Here is a 19,425-nt window from a genome sequence, read left to right on the forward strand (position 1 = left end):
TTGGAGCCCCGGCTGGAGCACAAACACAATGTAATAACAGGGTTGTGAACCACAATAAACGATGAGCTAATGAGTTACGATGATGCCTCTCTACTTGAAACCTCTGCTGGAGGTCTCTGTATCTGTGTGCACCCTGACTCGTCATCTGTATGGTGTTTGTTTCTCGTTTATTCATCAAATATTACATATTTACTGTCATACTGTCGAGCCGTTACTATGGAGCGGAACCCGATCTGGCGGTGGCGGTACTGCACCTTCAATGTCGTCATTAAAGCTCACGAAGAAGAAGAGGAGGCGGAAGCAGGAGGAGAAGCTAACGTTTAAATGGAAACTGGAGGCAATCACGGCTGACAAGGTGAGCACCCGCACGTAGCCTGGCGGAGACAAGGCGACATGTCAGGCCGGGCTCCGAGTCACCCGGGTCGGGTTAGTCAGTGTGCAAACTCAGCACGTTCGCCACGGAAACTCGAGCTTCCCGGGTTTCCACCTTTTTCATACCGCAAAGAAGAGTGCCGTCTTGTGTGCTAACGTTAGCGTCCTGATTGATGGTCTTGCTCCGATACGACCCAGGAAACGATGCGTGATCACATCAACGCATCGCGAGTCACGCAGTGGAAAGAACCTACGCCGTTTGCCTCTAACGGAACCGACGGCCGCAGTCAGAACGTTAGTATCCGCTAACGGTGCAAGCAGGGGCGAGACTAGGACCAGATTGATTAAATGATGGACACATTTTTCGTGCTACAGATGAGCCGTGACATCTTCATGCCAACTCATGATTCTATCATGTTAGTTTGCAAGATTGCAGTGCAGAGAGCAGCAGTGAGAAGCTGAGGTCGACATGTATGAAAAGCTGGGATTTATAGAGCTGTGATTCACCCCCCCCCCCTTGTTTCCTGATGCCTCCATGAAGAATTAATATGCTGAAATGTAGGTATGAGGGTGGGCGTGGCCTCCCCTCAGGGTTGATGGTGGGCGTGGCCAAAGGGCAGGTGTTGGAGAATGTTGGCTGAGTAGACCACAACCTACCACGTTTACTAAAGGCTTCCGTAGAATCAAAGGACCGGCGTGTCTGGCAGCGCCAGGCAGGATCACGTGTTGACAGAAATCAGTGATGGAGGGAAGCTGACGGTCCGCCGCCGACCAACAGGTGGCAGTCAAGTCAGTCACACCTGTCATTTAATGTCTAAGTTACATTTTGCTATTTTAAATTTCTGCCTCTAAAATTCAACTCTGGAAATGATAAACATGGACGTGCCATTAAAAACATGAGGTGGGGAACAGAAGCCGGCCGTCAGCGTTATCAACCGAGCAGAAGTCGCTGCTGGAGCGCAGCTCACCGTGACTCCTGGGCGTAGAAACACCAGCACACAAACCCAAGTTCATGCTCTGAGGAAGAAGCGTCCAAACATGCTGGTTACCACGCCGGCGCCTATCTTTGTCAGCAGTCAGTTGACGGGTTGATGATGGCCGACTGGATGTGATGCGGGTCGTTTCAGCTGATAGTATCAATCGTTCTGAATCCCTGTCGTAATTCGACGGTTATCCATCCCTGCGGTAGAGGTTGGTTGGTCACGGCTTCGCCAGCGTCCGCGCAGTAGGAAACGTACGATGAATCACTGACAGAGTCTCTGGTCTCCTCAGCCACAGGTGAAGCAGGCGTGGACACAGACTGAGCCGAGCAGGCGTGTGAGTAGCAGCGAGGGAGCAGGACCACACCGAGCGGGCTGCAGATGGCTGGCTTCCTGGACAACTTCCGCTGGCCAGAATGTGAATGCATCGACTGGGGGGAGAGGAGGAACGCTGTAGCTTCATTAGTCGCCGGAGTCCTGGTCAGTGGGCTGGAGGGAGAGCAGGACTGACAGAAATGTTCACGTGCCAGCAGACCCACGCGGCCGTAGCTCACAACGTTCAGTCCCCAGCTTCCTGATGGCTGAAAACCACAGCAGCGCGTCTGCAGGGGCAGTTAGTGGGCCCTCCTCCTTCTGGGGTCCCACTCGATTACTAGCAGTTTGGTTTTGATCACATGTGTAACGTGCAAATTTAGCTTATTGTTGTTTATCCTGAGGCAGACAGCAGGCTGAAGCACTCCACCAGTTTTATACATGTTTCTTGCTAACATTGAAGTTAAGGAACACAATTAACAGCGAGGAAGAGGCGGGGCTTCCTCGGCCTGTCGTATTGTTACCTTTATTCAGATGATACTTGTTGAAATGATCATTTCTGAATTAATTTGCTTTTAATACCTTTTTAACCGTTAGACTCTTGTCCTCCCAGCAGTCCTGGGGGAGTTTCCAGTTTTTGCGTAAGTCTCTGCAGGCGGTCCGGTCATCACTTGTGTTGTCGTGTCCATGTGACGTTTGACTCTGGCTGCTGGTTCACAGCTGACTGATGTTTCTGGCGGTGCGATGTGGTTCGGAGGAAATGGGTTGGAACGTGTCCTGTGTAACTCTCACTCACCATCTGCTGTGGTGTCCTGTCCCAGTTCTTCACAGGCTGGTGTGTCATGATCGACGCCGCAGTGACGTACCCCTCCCAGGAGAAGATGAACCACGCCTTCCACACATGCGGTGTCTTCTCCACCATAGCGTTCTTCATGTAAGAGCCGGACCGTGGAGCTCGTGTCCGACAGTAGCAGTGAGACTGTCGTCACAGTTCCAGACTTTGGGGGTTGAATCACCTTCAACTTTTAAAAGTGACTCAGTTCTGAATGCCAGAATTTCACCCTTCCTGAATTTGAGTGCAAATCCAGTGCCCCCCCCCCCCCCCCCCCTGCACCTAGTGGAACACTTAGGAGCTTACAAGGTGCAAAGACTCGCAAGTGAATGTAGAGATGAAGTGGTAGCAGTGCAGCTGCATCTCTCCCGTGTAGCTACGCTCGCTCAGCTGCTCGCCAGGCCAGGCCTCTCGTCCTGTGCAGAGTAGAAACGAGACTGAGGTGCAAGCTGGTTACTAAAAGACGAAAATAGGAGTAGAAACATTTGGAGGCTCCGTCTGTTCGTCTCAGTCTTCTTGTGTTTACGCCAAACTCACCAAACCAGTGTGTGTGAGGTAAAATACTGGCCAGGTAGTACTGACAGAAAAATATAGGTAATATAAGTACGAGCGTACATGTTGTAGTGAACTCACTCATGACTGTCCCTGTTTCAGGATCAATGCCGTTTCCAATGGCCAGGTGAGAGGAGACACATATGGAGAAGGCTGCCTCGGCAGGATAGGTGTGTGTCACTCAAACGTGTGTGTGGACTCCATCATGTCAAAGTCCATGGCTGCATACATCTCCAGATAATTTGCCGATCAATAGGTCGGATTTAAGCATGGAGGTACGACAGTGCTCATGAGTTTGCTACCGTCATACTGACCTCAAAACGCCCTGAGCCTGGGAGAGACGTGCTGCCGTAACCATAGTAACTGCTTGGAGAGTTGCTTCTGCTCTGTGTCCTCATTTCACTCTCCAGCGTTCATCAATTATGAAGTTGTTTCTCACTGGATCAGAAAACAGTGGTGAGGTTGGAGCCTCGGCAGCCCGGTTCCTCGGTACAGAAGCCCGTTTGTGGTTGGCTCTGTGAGAGGTTGGCGAGGAAAAACAATCAACCTCCAATAAATAAAGGAGCGCTCATTCGGTGCAGTTCATGAGGGGATTCCTTTATCCTCCGAGCGAGGTACCATCTGTACCGTCTCACTGCTAACGGGACGGCTAACACTAGCATGCTGGCAGAGACTCAAGCTCAGCGGTTGAAAGTCGGTCAGTTTCACTGAAACTCAGTTTAAAGACTGAAACTGAACTTTTCAAACCGTGACAGTGCAGCTGGGGTGGATTCACCCCTGCGTGGACACACCTCAGCGCATCTTTCAAGTTCGTGTCTCGGCTTCCGTCACGTGATGCACTGTGGACCATAAAGGCTTTTCTAGTTCTCCTGACACATCGGTGTCCCACAGCTAAGACAGGTATCACCATGGCGACTACGACCCTGGACAGACTGTAGGATGTCTCAGCTGAAGCACTTGCCATTTTCTTAGATAGTCTTTGAATGTATGTCCTCACACACACACACACACACACACAAACCTCCCTGCAGTGACAGGTTGTACTGCCAGTGTTTGACTGTCAGCTGTCGTGCTCACCCCCCGTGTGTCTTCCAGGTGCTCGTCTCTGGCTCTTCATCGGCTTCATGATGATGTTTGGCTCCCTCATCGCCTCCATCTGGATCTTGTTCGGTGGCTACGTTGTGCCCAGTGAGTGTCGCTCTCCTCCAACACACTGTGGTTCTGTCTCATCAGTTTTCTTTTCCAGCTGCTTGTTTCACTGGACCCTCGCCAGCACCTGTGAGATGTGTGTGTGTGTGGCGGGGTGTGTGAGGTGTGTGTGGCGGGGGTGTGTGTGGCGTGTGTGTGGCGGGGGTGTGTGTGGCGTGTGTGTGGCGGGGGTGTGTGTGGCGTGTGTGTGGCGGGGGTGTGTGTGGCGTGTGTGTGGCGGGGGTGTGTGTGGCGTGTGTGTGGCGGGGAGGCTGATGGCTCTTTTTTCAGTTACAAGATGAAAGATAAAAAGGTAGCTGTGTTTTCCAGTGGAGCTGGACGCTCTCGTCAGCTCTGGCCAGGGGGACAGAAGAAACCGCTCCAGCTGACAGGGAACCTGTAGCTTTCACGTGTTGGTCCTGCTCACGGTGGCGCTGAGTGAGACCAGCTGTTGCGTTACGCTGAGCCAACTCTTCCACGCTCCCTTCAGGTAGAACTGAACCTGGAGTCTTCTAGTTTTTGCTCCGTTCAGGGTTTTTCGATTGGATGGATGTGATATCAGTCGTGTTCTATGACCCGTTAGCGCCACTGCCTCGTGACTGCTGAAGCTGCACATTGGTGGCTGGCTGTCTCTGCATTCCAGAGCGATGGAGAAGTCACGCAGGGGGAAAACTCCTATGAGAGCCTGATGCACAAAAATCGTTATCATCCTGAACAAAACATGTCAGTGAAGGGGCGCCTCAGGTGTCCCCGTCAGCCCCTGCTGCTGGATGTTTGGTACCTTTGGGTGTGAACTCGCCATCATTCGACCTAAATTCAGTCATCAAACTAGCAACTTTCTGTCAGGCAATCAGCGGTGAAGCTGCAGCTCAAGCACTGACCTGCAAGTCAGGTTTGAGTGGAGAACGCGTGTGGACAGCACTCACACTGATTTCCACTTCCGTTTTGGTTGGTCATCTCGTACTCGTGGCTACGTTTTGCTGCCTCGCTGAGGTCGGCTGGACAACCGTTGTCCAGCGGTAACCCTCTGCTCCGCCTGAGAGAACGTTCTCCTGTAGGTCACAGTCCTCCACTTCGTTGTCAATAAGAGTGTGGTTCACTTTGGTCACTGAATCGTTTCAACCCAACAAAGATGGGGCTCAGCAGTAAAGCATTCGTTAGCCGTCAGCACCATGTCCTGTGGGCCAGGCCTCCCACCTCTGGTTGACTGGGATTTGTGTTTTGTATCTTTCAGAGAAGGAAGTGGGTCCGGGGCTGGCGGTGTTCTTTCAGAACGCCCTCATCTTTTTTAGGTGAGTATGACACGGAACGGAAATGAAATCATCTGAACATCAACGCGGAGGCGTGTTTTTGAGTGAGTGGAGGACAGAAGAATTAGAGACCTCAGACCTGCGGCTTTGCCTGCCACAACACAAAATAAAGTAAAATACCAGACGGTCCATCGCAGCTCTGAAGTTGTGCTGACAAACAGCATCGGTTGTTTCAGCCGTGTGTGTCAGAGGGACCTGACGTCTCCTCTCCCCCTGCAGCACCCTGGTCTACAAGTTCGGGCGGACTGAAGATTTATGGGGTTAGAAGATCTGTCCTCTCTCTCTCTCTCTCTCTCTCTCTCTCTCTCTCTCTCTCTCTCTCTCTCTCTCTCTCTCTCTCACTCACACACACACACACACACACACAGATTGTTTCAGTATAGGGTTTTGATAATTTTATTAGTCCTGGTTCCAAGTTCTTGTGTTTCCTGGGGAGAAAAGGGTTCTCCTGTATTGAGAAGTTTTAAAATGTTCTCCAGTTTGTCTTCAAAGTGTGACGTTCTTGAGAAGATCATTTTAGAACAGTCTGAAAATGTTTGTACCTGAAATGAATGAGGGAATCTCTTGTTGTTGTTGTTGTTGTGAAACTTGGAGCAGGTGAACTCGGGATGGGGTCCCACGGCGTGACTCCAGCAGCACTGATAAACACGCTGTTTTCTCCCAGCTGTTATTATTTACATGCACAATCCTCTGTCCTGTGAGCGCTGAACCAGAATCAGACTCCTGAGAACGTAACGCCACTGCCCGGTCACAATGTGATGACCTGCGAGTCGGAAGAACAGGAGGCAGCGTTTGATCAAGTGTCAGTCAACCATTTTGACGTCCTGCCAACGCATCGTTCTCTCCAGACTCCTGACAGCAGCTGCGTTGGCGAAAGCCCCCCATGTCTCACCCCCCTCCAAGTCTCACCCCCCCAAGTCTCACCCGTGTCGTTAAAACAGGTTTTTGATTGAAATTGAGAAGACCACCAGACGTGATAAAGCCGCTGGTCATTTAACAACAACAGTCAAAACAACCGCTGCGGCGCTGCTAGCAAGGCCTTAAAGACCCTGCAGACTTCTGTTTGCTGCTGTCGGAGCGCTACAGGTAGCCTCATGCTAGCTAAGCATGCTAACGTCAGAGATCCCCCACATCACACATCAGCATGAGTAGAGGTCAACAGTGAACGTGTCTCCAGAGGTAAATCTCCCGTTTATTCTCTCCTTCAGAAAATCCTTCTGTAAAGGGTTTTCCTTTTGAGCCAACGGGCAAATGAAACCTGACGCATGAATATTAGATTCAGAGAAAAGGATCATGGGAAGAGGCTAAAAAAGGCCAAATCTACAAGACTGTGTTTGTAACAACGGCTCGTTCCATTTCTCTGCTCCTCTGCTCAGTGCGTTCATGTCTGGGGGGTCAAGGGTCCTGATCCGTCTTGCGTTTAATGGTTGAGGTGCTCGAAGTACACGGCCTTGACAGGTTCGCTGCCGTTCATTGGTTCAGCGTGTTATGGTCCGCTTCTCCCTCACGCAGCGTGACTATGCTGACATCCCGTAACGTCAGCTACGTTCTTCTGACTAATTTGCGCATGTAACTGCCAGGACTTCTCAGTATAGACACAACCTTTGACCTCTGAAGGGACCAGGTGACCTGATGCCTTCACTGCCGTCTGTCACTCTTCAGTTTGTTAATTCATTCCGAACTGGAAGAAGCCGTTGGCCCCCACCCCTCGCGTCATCGTCCACCCCGTCAGACCTGTCCAGCATCAGTGGAGGCAACCAGAAAGGGAAATGGTTGTGCCGTTTTAAACGTCCTGTATATGGGAGAATCTAATTTATTGCTGGACATCAGTGTTGAGGCGGCTGTGAGAGTGAACACGCCTCCGTGAACACGCCACACACACTGGATGATCTTAATGTCTGTAAGATAGAAGCGAGTGTGACGATGGATATCAGGGTTAGCGACTCCTGCTCCTTCTGCCTCAGGATGAAATGTGTTTTTTAACTGTTTGTCCCTGTAAAGTCGGATGTAAATACTGAGCCCGGGAGGTTTGAGCCTCCATGTCAGCGGTCAAAGTCTAGAACAAATGTTAGACCTGTCACACACGACGTAACACACGTGAAACAAAGCATTTTGTAAAGATACACACTTGTATATTAAAGCTTTGTCCTGACTGGAAGTATAAAAGTGTGTTTGTGTGTGTGTGTGTGTGTGTGTGAGGGGGGGGGGGGGGGGGGTCACAACTGTTTCACTATGATCACACGGAGGCCCAACTGGACCCCGACACTGTTGGGACTCAGCACAGCGGCGCTGGTCGTCTGATGCTGGAGAGTTTGGCCTTTTATTTAAAACACTTGAACAAATATGCTGGTAGACGTTTCTGTCCACGTTTTGTCACGTCAGCGTGTGAGCTCTTCCTCCTGTTCAACAGGTAAACCCCAGTGTCTCTACTAGGTGACCTCACTCATGTTGGTATGGAAGTAAACAAATCCTGCATGCTCCTCACTGCTCTAAGCACCGCAAAAAAGGCCATCCTGATTAACTGGAAATCCAAGAACAACCTAAGCATGACTCAATAAAGAAACCTTTTATGAGACCACATTTCCAAGGAGAGAATGTCTGCTTGGGAGGAAAGTCGATCTTCAGAGTTCGAACAAATCTGGTCGCCGATAATTAAATCCATCACGTAGTTTCGATGGGGGGGGCTGGGCTTTGTGGCCCTGGCCTCGGGGCAGGTGGCTATGGACGCTGGCTTCCTTGGGTGTCCGGCAGCGAGCTGAGCCGGTGGGCCCGGGGTTACTGCCTCTGGGGGCTGCTTGGGTCTCACCTGTGCGGGATGGTGTGGGGTGCATGGAGGCTGCTTCCCTTATCATGGTGACACCCTGTGGGATTGGGGGTTGGGGGGTCGGGGCTTCCCCGCAGTCCGGGGCCCTGGTCCCTGGCAGGGCCTGCTGTGGCATGTTTGCCTCCGGACGCTGGGAGGAGGGTGGGGAGGGAGGGTTAGGAGGGGGTTGAAGAGGGAGGGAGGGGGGAGGACAGGGAGGGGGAGTTGGATGGTTTGGTACCTGGGACCTGCTGGCCTGGGACCCTGCCCGCACCCCCGGGGGGTCTCGCCCACATTTGGGAAGGGTGCGCTTACCCTGGCCCTGTCCTTGGGTGGGCTGAGCCCTGGTGCAGTGTCTTGGGTTGCCGCCATTCCCGGACAATGGCAGGATGTGGGGGGACATAGGAGGGTTGGGGGCTGGGCTCCTTGGTGCTGATCAGACTGGGTGCCCTGACCATGGGCTGCCGGCTGCGTGTCCCGCCGTGCATGGTGGACCCTCTGCTCGGATCTCTGGACAGTGCCCCTTGGTGCTCCGGTTTGACCCCTGGACCAGGTAGGCTTGACTCCCTGTCAGCTGGTTGTGGCGGTGACGGGGGTGGCCAGCGAGGCCCCCTGTGGGTCCGGCCAATGCTTCGCTCCCTCTTATCGCCTCTCTGTCCCATCACACCACATCTCACTGTGACACTAGGCCTTGAGGGGCTGGACCCCCCAATTTTAATCACATAGTCGACATCGAGGGTTTGGGGGAGTGCATGGGGATGTACTGGGAGACTCTGCCAGGTTTTACTAGGTCTGAGGTGCCCTGGACTACGTCCGCGTCTATGGAGAGCTCAGCCCCTGTATGGGCAGAGAAAGATGAGGGTATGATTCATTCATTCGTTTATTTATTTTGTCCGGGGGTGGCGGTCCCGGGCGCAGGTGCCTTTGCCTCAGCGCGGCAGGCAGGCTTGGGCCTCTCGGGTGAGGCTGGTGGTGCCTTATGGCCTGAAGCTTGGCCTGCTCTGGGGTGAGGGGGAGAACAGGGGATGGGTTGAGGGTTGGGGCGGTGCTCTGTCCTGGGGCGATGGGCCTGGTGGTAGTGGGTTGTGGTTTGCCCCGTCTGGGCGTGGGGTGTGGGCCCTTATGGGGCTCTGGCCGGATCTCGGGCTGGAGGGGCTCCATGCCCAGCTCAGCTCGTGCTGCGGGGGGAGCCCAGTGGGTCTTGGGTCCTCTGTCTCCCTTGTCTCTCTGTGGGCTGCCTCCGGGCGGGGGTTGCTGCTCCTATGCTTTCCTGCAGGTCCTGGCATGGTTTGGGCCTGTGGCTGTTTCCTGGGTGGGGGGTGGCCTGGGGCTCCCTGTGTTCTGGGGGTTTCTAGGTGCCCTGGTTGCTTGGTCCTGACCTGCCTGCTATCCTGGACCAGGGGTGTGTTGTTCTGGTTCCCCACAGCATCCAAAGACAAACTGTAGCACACACATACACACATACAGAACACACGCGGTGCACAACTGATACACAATCACACACAGACATTTAAATTATATTAAACCAGATGGTAAATTTGCACTGGAAATTCTGCAACCAATGTTTTTTTTTTCCTTTATTATTGTTACTGTTTTTTTTTTTTTTTGCTATTGTTGTTTTTGTCTCCCCCCCCCTTGTCTTCCCTCTCCTGTCCCTGTTCTCTCTTCCTGTCCTCAGTCCGGTAGCTTCATCAATGAACCAACACCATTCCTAATAAAGTTAAACTCAAATGGTGATAGGAGGAGTTTATCAGGTTCCTCCTTTGCAGAGTAAAACTGCTTCAGTACAACGAGGCACCAGGAACATGGATGCTGCTGCTGAACAGGACGGGGGGGGGGGGGGAGTGTTTTGGTTCCACACGGAAACAGAAGTTAGATTGTGTGTATCCACGGTGGTGCAGTGGTCCTCCCTGTGGCCCCCAGCAAGAAGGTTGTGGGTGGAGCCCCGGCTGCAGCACGGGGTCTTTCTGGGTGAGTCTCCATGTTCTCCCTGTTCCTGCTGGGTTCTCTCTGGTACTCCAGCTTCCTCCACAGTCCAAAGACATCAAGAGGGACCAGGTTAATCCAGACTCTAAATTGACCGTAGGCGTGGCTGGGAGAGCCAATGGTTGTCTGTCTCTATGTGTTGGCCCTGCCATGGACTGGTGACCTGTCCAGGCTGCTGGGATAGGCTCCACCCCCCCCACCCTCAACAGGAGAAGATGGATGGTGATGGACAGGAGCAGCGCCTCTGTGGGACGTGTCCTCATGCTGAAACACCAGGAACTCTCAGGCTAAACATGAGTGGTTTTACTTTTTAATCTTGGCTGCAGTTTTCTTCTCAGTTGCTCTTCAAGTGTGATTCTTATTCTTCTAACCCAGTACAACCCTGCCCCCCTACTCTCTCACTTCACATAATTGATTACATTAATAATTTAATTAGTCTCCTCAGTAAATAAAACCTTTATTTATCAGAGGACACGATTGGTCCCTCCATCTACCTCCCATGATGCATCTGCCCATCAGCTTGATGCTGTTTGTAAAAATCCTTCCAATTCTAACAGGCAAACGAGGCGAGCCAATCCTAAGCCCCGCCTCCTCCTGACCCTCCAGTGACCGATGTTGCTCACCTCTGACAAACTGGTTCGAGGGAAGCGTCAGTTGTGATTGGAGGATCGAGGGCAGGGCTCGCGGTTGGACCCTCGACCTACGAAAGAGGAAACTTGGGGAGAGCAACACTTTTACATCTCACAAATGAATGAAGCCAGAAACTTTAATGCAGTTTTATTTCATTAGAGTTGATTAATGACTTAAGAGGCAGAATCTGAACATGTGGAGGATTATTAGCTGTCCCTTTAATGCTTCTGCGGTGAGGACAGGGCCACACATTTATTCACTCAACCTTCCACAAGCTGCTTTTAGCACAAATGTTGATTACTCTTGTGCAAAAAATTTAATAAAGTTCCTTAGCATAAGAAGTTAAAAATGGCCAATTAATTAAGAAACATCTCATCACGGCGATCACTTTCACATTCAGTCTCCTCCTCTGAACTTTCAGTTTTCCAAAACTCAGACGCCTCACGACAGAAAAGTCAAAAAAAGACAAAATCCAGGAGCTCATTTTCCCAGGAAGGGAAGCCAGTCGTGCTCATCCAGGACCGCCCTAACCACCGCTGAATGACACTGAAAACACCACATGACGCTCGTCTGTGGCAACGCTGACGAGAAGCAGATGCAAGTATGTCACATGACATGACGCCTCCAGCTGGTGCTGATGCAGCGGCGGATTCATCAGGATTCTTAGTTGATTCAGGGGTTCTGACCTCTGAGTGAGGCCAGACCACAGGGATGATGAGCTGACGGCGGTTGCAGCCTGACGCAGGCACAGCAACATACATCTCTTAGGAACACTTCCTAGAAAAAGTTTTCCCATAAAATGGTGAAAAAATTCACATTGAATGTTTTTTTTTTCTTGGTCTCTGTTGCTCAGTTTGGCGCACACACACACACACACACACACACACACACACACACACACACACACGCGACTGTGTGTGACCCTTTCACAAGGTGGAGGGTTTCTAGAGCATTTGAGATTCACTCAACTTGTCCTGGGACGTTAAAATCCTTCTCGGCAGAAGGTCTGGATGATGAAGGGCGACCTCATGGTCGATCAAAGCAACACCAACGAGGAAGAGCGAGAAAAGTGGATCGGTAGTCACTGTGCAACGGCATCGCCGCAGAATTCAGGGGAATGATGTCATCAACCAGCCAGGTCCTGATATGAGTTGATGAAGCCGTTGATGGACGTAGATGATTTCAAATGGAGTGAAGCTTGGTCACGGGGGGGGGGGGGGGGGGGGGGCTGAAGCTGAGGAGGCGGCTCTCCCTGGCTTCAGCTCCACACTTTGATGATGTAGCGATCCATGAGGTAGTGAGGAAGACGAGCGATGAAGGTGATGGGGAGCTGGGTGAGGGAGGTCTGGTTCTAATGTTTGAGAACATGATGACTGCGGTCCGGCGCTCCGTCTTCACTCTGGTGGAGGAGGATGTGACGGAGAAGAAGCGCCAGTCTGGTACGGATCCGACATTGAAGAGGTTGTAATCTGACTTTGTCTCCATGCAATGTCAAATTCAAATGTGTTTCTGGAACAATCAGGACTCAGAACAAGTGACATCATTGACATCATGATGTCAATGAACGCTGGCGGGTGAGGAATGAGTTCCCACCAACATCTTTGCTCTGCCGTCAGGCAGCTGTTGCACAGCAGAGCAACCTTTGTGAACGAGAGCGCCGAGGTGGCCGAGGGCTCTCCAGGCTGATCCAGCAGCAGGACAGAGCTGGGGGAGGGCAGCCTCTCACGCCCCTTGCCGCTCCTCTGGGGCTATGGAGGAAATGGTATCAACGTGCTCCACACTCGTGCAGCGACTGGGGATGACAGTGCCGAGCTCTGTCAGCGAGGTGGGCTGGAGGAGAGTCTGGAAGAACTGGAGCGAAGGAGAGAGACAGACCAGTCCAGGTTATTCCAGAACCACTGTCAATCAAACACGCGTCACGTCCTCACGGGGGACAGCAGGGCTTTCACAAGCATTTCCACACAAAGAACCACACCTCGAAATGTATCAATTTTTAGCTCTGCTCTGGTTTTCTAAGAATTCCCTTTCAGTGTGAACGTCTTGCAGCCTTTCTAAACGAGCTCCTGCTGACGGTCCCCTCACTTCCTGCTTGTTTACTCATGATCTTTATCCTATAACTGGAAAAAATAACTTAAAAGACTAAATAACAACAAAAAAAAGAGAGTCCCAGGCACATGGAGGGAGCCGGGTTTGAGTGTAGTGTTGGTGCTCACTTCGTCTGGTTGCCATGGAGACCGCAGACACTCTTTGATGTTCCTGCTCTTGAAGATGAGGAGGAACGCCAGCAGGGGGACCAGCACCACCATGATGAAGACAACCACCACAGTTATTGTGACCTCCATCTTCTGTGTTGATGTTCCTGACACACACACACACACACACACACACACATTTACTTCAAGGCCAGATGCCAGTCCAGACAAGTTGAATCTTGTGATTACTTTCTGAATGCTGCCAGTGGGGTGTGTTTGTGTGTGTGTGTGTGTGTGTGTGTGTGTGTGTGTATGTGTGCAGAACAGCAGGCTTGAGGAATTGTTCATTCAGACAGTGATGTGATTAAGGAGAGTTGAGCCGCTGAAACACAGAATAAATCAGAACAAAACAAAACTTATGGTCTGCCTGACATGAATTCAGTGTCGACAACTGTGTGAGATGGAATCGGCCAAAGGTCCTGAGTGTCCAGTTCAAGGCAGTTTCCATTTTCTTCAGCCCGGCTTTCCTGCAGCACTTCACAGCTCAGGCGGTCGCCAAAGCAACAAACGCCTGCCGCCTTAACTAAGTTCTTCAAAAAAAGAAACAACTACAAAAAACCCAAACCTTCCTTTCATTCCAAACCAACGCATTAAAAAAACGTGTCATGAATCGCAAAAGAATCAGTGTTAAACATCTTTAAGTACAGCAGGGTGATGTGGGATGCGTCCGAACGGCGGCATCTGCTGGCTGAACGTCACCGCGCTACGTTGCTAGTCACCTTCAGCCAACATCTGGGAAAAAGACAAATAAAACTTTTTGGGAAGACGTTCATCTGGAAGTTGGATAGCCGACAATCAACCTGCGGCATCAAGGTAAGATCGTTGTTCATCTAAACTCTACAAACACGAGAGGAACCTGCCAACTGTTTGCTCGGAGCAGGAGGTCTGACGTCAGAGACGGGCGTCGGGGTCTCCTATTCTGGGTGTGTTTGCCGTTAACGCCTGGCTGTCCACTCCTGACGAATGCATGCGAGTTTCTCTCGCATTCTACACAGCCAAATGGACTGATCACCCCCCCCCCCCCCCCACACACACACACACACACACACACTCTTTATGAGCAAACCCTGTCATCAATATTCTCACTTTGATTGAATGGGGGATGTTTGGGGGACCTCTGTCAAAAACGACCTTTTCTTCAGCCTGCAGAAGATCGCGTGTAAACATCTCCATATTTCGTATTTTGACACACACCTGACTTTTAACAGAAATGGCTCCTTCCTGTTTTTTGAACGTTGCAGTCGTGCCAAAACTGATAATCATCATAAAGATGTGGAGCGTCTACCCTGAGCGGTTGAAAACACGGCCTGACCGGATCGCCAGCGTTCACACGAGACCGTCGAAAAGTGGGGAGCAAATACGTCCCGGTGACAGTAAACCATTCCAGTGATCGGGACCCTCCGTCGGCTGAAGAGGGTGGATGTGGACTCACTTGACTCGGGGATGACCTCACACTGGGGGCAGCTGGCCAGACCCACGGGCTTATTGAAGTAGGTGTACTGCACACTGGCACAGTAGTGCTGCCCCTCCTCCAGCTCAGGAACGGACACTGAGGTCAGAGTGTCTTCATATTTCTGTTGAAGAGTGGAAGAGCACATTATCCATCCATCTGTCGGAGGTTCCCCATCACCACTCCTCTCACTGGCCCACAGGCCAGACTACAGTCACGCGAGCCACGCCGGCGCCCGGCGGGTCCATGAGAGTTACTGAGACGACGCTGGTTACTCAGCAGGGAGGCTGCACGCCGACTCAAGCTTCGGTTTTTATTTGACAGTGCAGACGACCAAAATGCTACACTGTGAAGCATTAACTCAAGAAATGGGAAGATCTACACACAGCACCACCCTGCACGTGTCAACGCCACAGGCTCGCCTTCTCTTTCAGCCTGATTCCATTTGAGAGTGAGACACAGCAGGAGGGTGCATTTGTGTTTGACTGTTGGAGCAAAGACCAACTTGTGCTTCGGTGTATCGGTTCAACCAGATTATCAGTCAAGAGTAAAATCTACCCAGGTTAGCGACGATACAATGACTGGGAAAGAAAGGGGAACCACATCTCAAGTGTTCTGACAGGAGGAGGAAGCCCCGCCCCCACACTCTGCTGGTCCTGAACACAGCAAACACAACCAAGCGAGAGAGCACAGGCAGACAGTCTGTAGAGAAACGCAGCGCGGGGGCATGAAGTCCTACAACTCAGGGAGATGTACTGAAATACAACATTGGAGTAAAAGTACTTCAGCTACAAGAGAGAAACTAGTAGTGTTTATTAAAAAGAAGAAGAAAGAGCAGCCAGGAGTCCCACCTGCAGAGGCTCCCCCTCCTTTCCAAAGTAGACCCGGCGTTTGACGTGACCTCCATATTCCAGATTCATGCCGTCGTTCTCCTTCAGGTGTACAGTCAAAGAACCTGGGCGGGCCGTCACACGGACCTCTGGCGTACACGAGCCAGCTGATGAGAACAAACAGGTTCACAACTCTGAGGGATTCCCCTCACAGACACACAGCAAACGCGTGTGAATGAAACTGAATGTGAGGTCCGGTTACTTCCTCCGGCCGCAGCCTCGTGCCAGCAGAGAACAGACACATACTTTGACAGATTGGTGAGCCGAACATTTTGTAGAGGAAAAACTGAGCGCTATCTAGCAAACACTGCGTTTTTTTTTCAGGGAACTGGCTGATGGGAACACATCTGCTCTGCTTGCTCTTCATACATTTGCCTTCTCAGCAAGCAGCATTGACGACGGGTAGGGAACCACGGGCTGATCCAGGTGCAGTGCAGCCGATCTCACCTTGCCTGCTGCAGGCCTCGACAAGTGTGGAGTTCAGTCCATGCCTCTCTGCTTGTACCGCCAGCGTGACGCAGCCATGCTCCGCTCCCTTTGTGATTAGACTGATGTTACAGGAACAGATGGGCGTGTGAACGCACTCTGGTACATTCATCAACGTTTTGAAGTGAAACCTGAAGTCAAGGAAGAGATTCAGTCATAACAACAGTTACCTGACACATGTAAAGACAAGCCACAGTCTCAGGTCTCTCGACAGTCACTGTCATGGTGTCAGCGTGTGGAAACGCCCACGTCTGAGCTCACCTGCAGGACTTCACAGTGTAGTTGACGTCTGTCTCCTGGGTGGCGCCGGTCCATTGTAGCAGCTGGTTCTCAACATAGACGTCCTTCGGCGGAGGTGGTGACGTCTCAGACAGCACTGCGAGGGGACAAGAGAGACATGCTGGTAAACGGCGCCAGGCCAAAGTCTTTCCCGACACCTGAGAAGGGATCGAGGTGAACTGTGACAGTGGTGAGGGGGCTGAGGTCCCGGCCAACTAACCTCTCACCACTCGACCATCGCTGATCAAACCTTCCTTGGGCAAAAAAAATTGAAAAGATTCATCTAAGTGGCCGTCGCGGTCTTTCATTATGACGAACACGGGTTCCAGGTTAAAGTTCATTCCTTACCCTGGAACATGTATAGAAAGCGGCTGTGTCGTCACACGCCAGAGCTGCCGCGTTGCAAAGCTGTAAACTAAACGTACGTACGTGAGATTGGTAGTCAGAGTTTATTTGTACCATAAAACAACGTTAAATGTACACCTGAGTTACCTGCAGAGGTGTACCACGGCGTGTGTGTGGCCTCCGCCCAGTAAATGTTTAGCTTTTGCTCTGTCATTTCTTTGTAAATGATTGTTATTAGGGGAAGTGCAATATAAATGTAACTTTGATGTGTAAAAATACATCATGTGGGTTTGACCGGCCAATGTAATGAACAACGTATTTTTGTAGGAGCAAGCTGATCTTGCACTTGCATCTGTTTTTTTAGTTTCCCGCTGCACCGGGAATGAATAAATACTGGTGTACCGGCCGAACGCCACGGGTGTTCTTGATCACAATTTAAAAATATTATGTACTGATGGGATGAAACTTGACCCACATTGAAATACTTTTTCAATCCAGTAAATAAAGTCAGAGGGCACCAAGATTTTGAAAAATGTTCCTAATGGGAGTTATGATCATTTTCATTTAAAAACAAATGGTAATGAAAATGGTAATGTTCTTTTTTTTTTGGATTTAATACAGTATCATATCAACCCTTCACTACCAACAGGAATTCACAGCCCTGGGTGTGTGTGCTTCCATGTCTTATGGAGAGAAAGGAACAAGAACATTTGATCAAACTTTTTTAACCCATGATCAGGTTCAGTGTCAGTGGCCACCAACAAGCTAAGGCTTCCTATCAAAAATCACAACGAACACACACACACACACACACACACACACACACACACACACACACACACACACACACACACACACACACGCTTTATTTGTCCCCGAGGCAAACTCGCCAGCCTAGCTAGCCTGCTAGCTAGCCTGCTAGCTAAGGCTGCTAGCGAGGATAACAAACCGGGTTTGTTTTTTAGCATTGATCGCTACTATTTCGTTGTCATCGCGATGCCACCCACCGAAAGGGAGCTTGTATTTATTCTGTCTTCCATGTCACATAGGTCTCATTCTCAACAACACACCTGTAGCCAGGTGATGCTGTTTGGCCACAATTAGCTGACAGCGACGTCAAGCGTTTTAATCAAATAAATAATTAAAAAAAATACCTTGGACGACGAAATGAAGGCACAGGAGGGCGCGAAGCATGGCGGCCGCTACATTTCACATCGTACGAAGAGTCAAAGGCATTTTACCTGTTACGACTGATGGCTAACAACTGCTAACACCGCACTACACCAACTTCCTCCTCTCGATGAGTTCTTCCTCAAAGCTGAGACGAGACTCCCAGCAAACTGATGTCGCAACTCGACGAATAACTTCCGGTCTGACTGGCATGTGGAAAGTGAAGTCGTGATTCGTCTTTAGAACGAGCCGGCTCAAAGAGCCGATTCTTTGGAGTGAACGAAAGGAGCCGGTTCCCTTGTTGAGAGAGCCGAGTCTTTAGCGGCTTCAGGCAGAGGCGGGACTTTATTTTGAAGGGCACACCATGCATCCAATCATTTGTGAAGACGGACTAGGATCATACCATTATTTGAAAGAAGGAAGGTGCTCCCAAGACAATGAGTGTAATGGTGCAGGCCAGGAGCACACGGGGCGAGGCGGAGGCGGGGGAGCCGGAGTTTGGACTTTGAAAATGAGCGAAAACCGGAACAGGAGCAGCATGAGGCTGCACTTTATCGATGTCGGTGACTCCACAGCTGAATGCAGACCTTGCATGATGAAAATATCAGTCAGAGCAGAGTCAACAACCAACCTGCACTACAAACGTTTGTTTGTGCTTTATTGGATTTGTTTGCTGTGGTTCTGTGTTCAGCTGTTCATTTAAAGTTTTGATTAAAAAACATAAAACAATAGTAGCGGTGTATTTATATTTTAAAGGGAAAAATACATAAAAAGAGGCTTTACTGAGTGACAAAAATCTTACACAAGAACTCACAAGAAACATTCAGAATGGCTAAGTTAGGCGAGGATAGAAGGCTCTGAGTTTTACTAAATGAAGAGTCGAACAGGAGCCGAGTCAAAAGAGCAAAGGCCTTGAGAAGAGCAGGAATTCACGAGTGTGAGGCCTCCTGAGGCACCAGCAGGGGATTCCTGCAGAACGCCTGAACAGCTTGGGGCGGGGCTTAAGGGACCTCTGGCTGCAAGGGCGGGACTTAAGGGATCTACAGCCAATGTGACCGATGCAGGCGAGGTTTGAGGAGCTTATGGGCGGGTTTGCTAGCTTTGCAGCTAACTAGCTAGCAGGGGTGTGTTCAAACTCAGCAAATGATGTGAATGTTTGTAAAGCGTTTCAAACTTGTTTTTCTCCCTGTTCCTGCTGGGTTCTCTCTGGTACTCCAGCTTCCTCCACAGTCCAAAGACATCAAGAGGGACCAGGTTAATCCAGACTCTAAATTGACCGTAGGCGTGGCTGGGAGAGCCAATGGTTGTCTGTCTCTATGTGTTGGCCCTGCCATGGACTGGTGACCTGTCCAGGGGGAAGGCTGCTGGGATAGGCTCCACCCCCCCCCCCCCCAACTGTGAAAAATGTTGTTTTGAGTGTTGATTCGAAATTGTTTGCTTTTTCTGAATCCCTGGTGAAAACTGGCAGCACCTTCCACAGTTTTTTTGGTACACAAAGTGAGAATGCAGTCTCTCCCTTCCATTTCTTGTGAGCGTGGAAGGCTGTGGCCCCCAGGCCAGCATCTCCCAGTTCAAACATTTAGAAGGA

General features: G+C 50.8%; 2 protein-coding genes across 6 annotated transcripts; one reads left to right on the forward strand and one right to left on the reverse strand.

Moving 5' to 3' along the window:
- Window positions 1–251: 251 nt before the first annotated feature.
- On the forward strand, window positions 252–7,706 carry LOC147252652 (transmembrane protein 50B-like). Of its 4 annotated transcripts, none has more exons than XM_086221023.1 (7): window positions 252–355; window positions 1,651–1,832; window positions 2,486–2,598; window positions 3,151–3,218; window positions 4,144–4,236; window positions 5,471–5,528; window positions 5,766–7,706. In XM_086221023.1, exons 2-7 carry the CDS (start codon window positions 1,734–1,736, stop codon window positions 5,809–5,811), a joined length of 477 nt encoding a protein of 158 aa, XP_086077149.1. In that variant the 5' UTR covers window positions 252–355; window positions 1,651–1,733; the 3' UTR covers window positions 5,812–7,706. The 4 variants fall into 4 exon arrangements, with proteins under 4 accessions (XP_086077149.1, XP_086077146.1, XP_086077147.1 ...); XM_086221020.1 differs by having other exon boundaries at window positions 279–355; window positions 1,645–1,832; XM_086221021.1 differs by lacking the exon at window positions 252–355 and adding an exon at window positions 376–666 and having other exon boundaries at window positions 1,645–1,832.
- A 3,385-nt stretch (window positions 7,707–11,091) lies between these two features.
- ifngr2 (interferon gamma receptor 2) lies at window positions 11,092–18,125 on the reverse strand. Of its 2 annotated transcripts, none has more exons than XM_086221025.1 (7): window positions 17,909–18,125; window positions 16,305–16,419; window positions 16,005–16,174; window positions 15,519–15,664; window positions 14,650–14,791; window positions 13,179–13,324; window positions 11,092–12,816 (listed from the first exon to the last, which is right to left on the reverse strand). In XM_086221025.1, exons 3-7 carry the CDS (start codon window positions 16,153–16,155, stop codon window positions 12,688–12,690), a joined length of 714 nt encoding a protein of 237 aa, XP_086077151.1. In that variant the 5' UTR covers window positions 16,156–16,174; window positions 16,305–16,419; window positions 17,909–18,125; the 3' UTR covers window positions 11,092–12,687. The 2 variants fall into 2 exon arrangements, with proteins under 2 accessions (XP_086077151.1, XP_086077150.1); XM_086221024.1 differs by having other exon boundaries at window positions 17,822–18,125.
- Between the last annotated feature and the right edge of the window lie 1,300 nt (window positions 18,126–19,425).

Source organism: Aulostomus chinensis, chromosome 12 (genome assembly GCF_037954235.1).
Source record: "Aulostomus chinensis isolate RoL2024-O1b breed Wild chromosome 12, RoL_Achi_v1.0, whole genome shotgun sequence".
Classification (NCBI taxonomy): domain Eukaryota; kingdom Metazoa; phylum Chordata; class Actinopteri; order Syngnathiformes; family Aulostomidae; genus Aulostomus; species Aulostomus chinensis.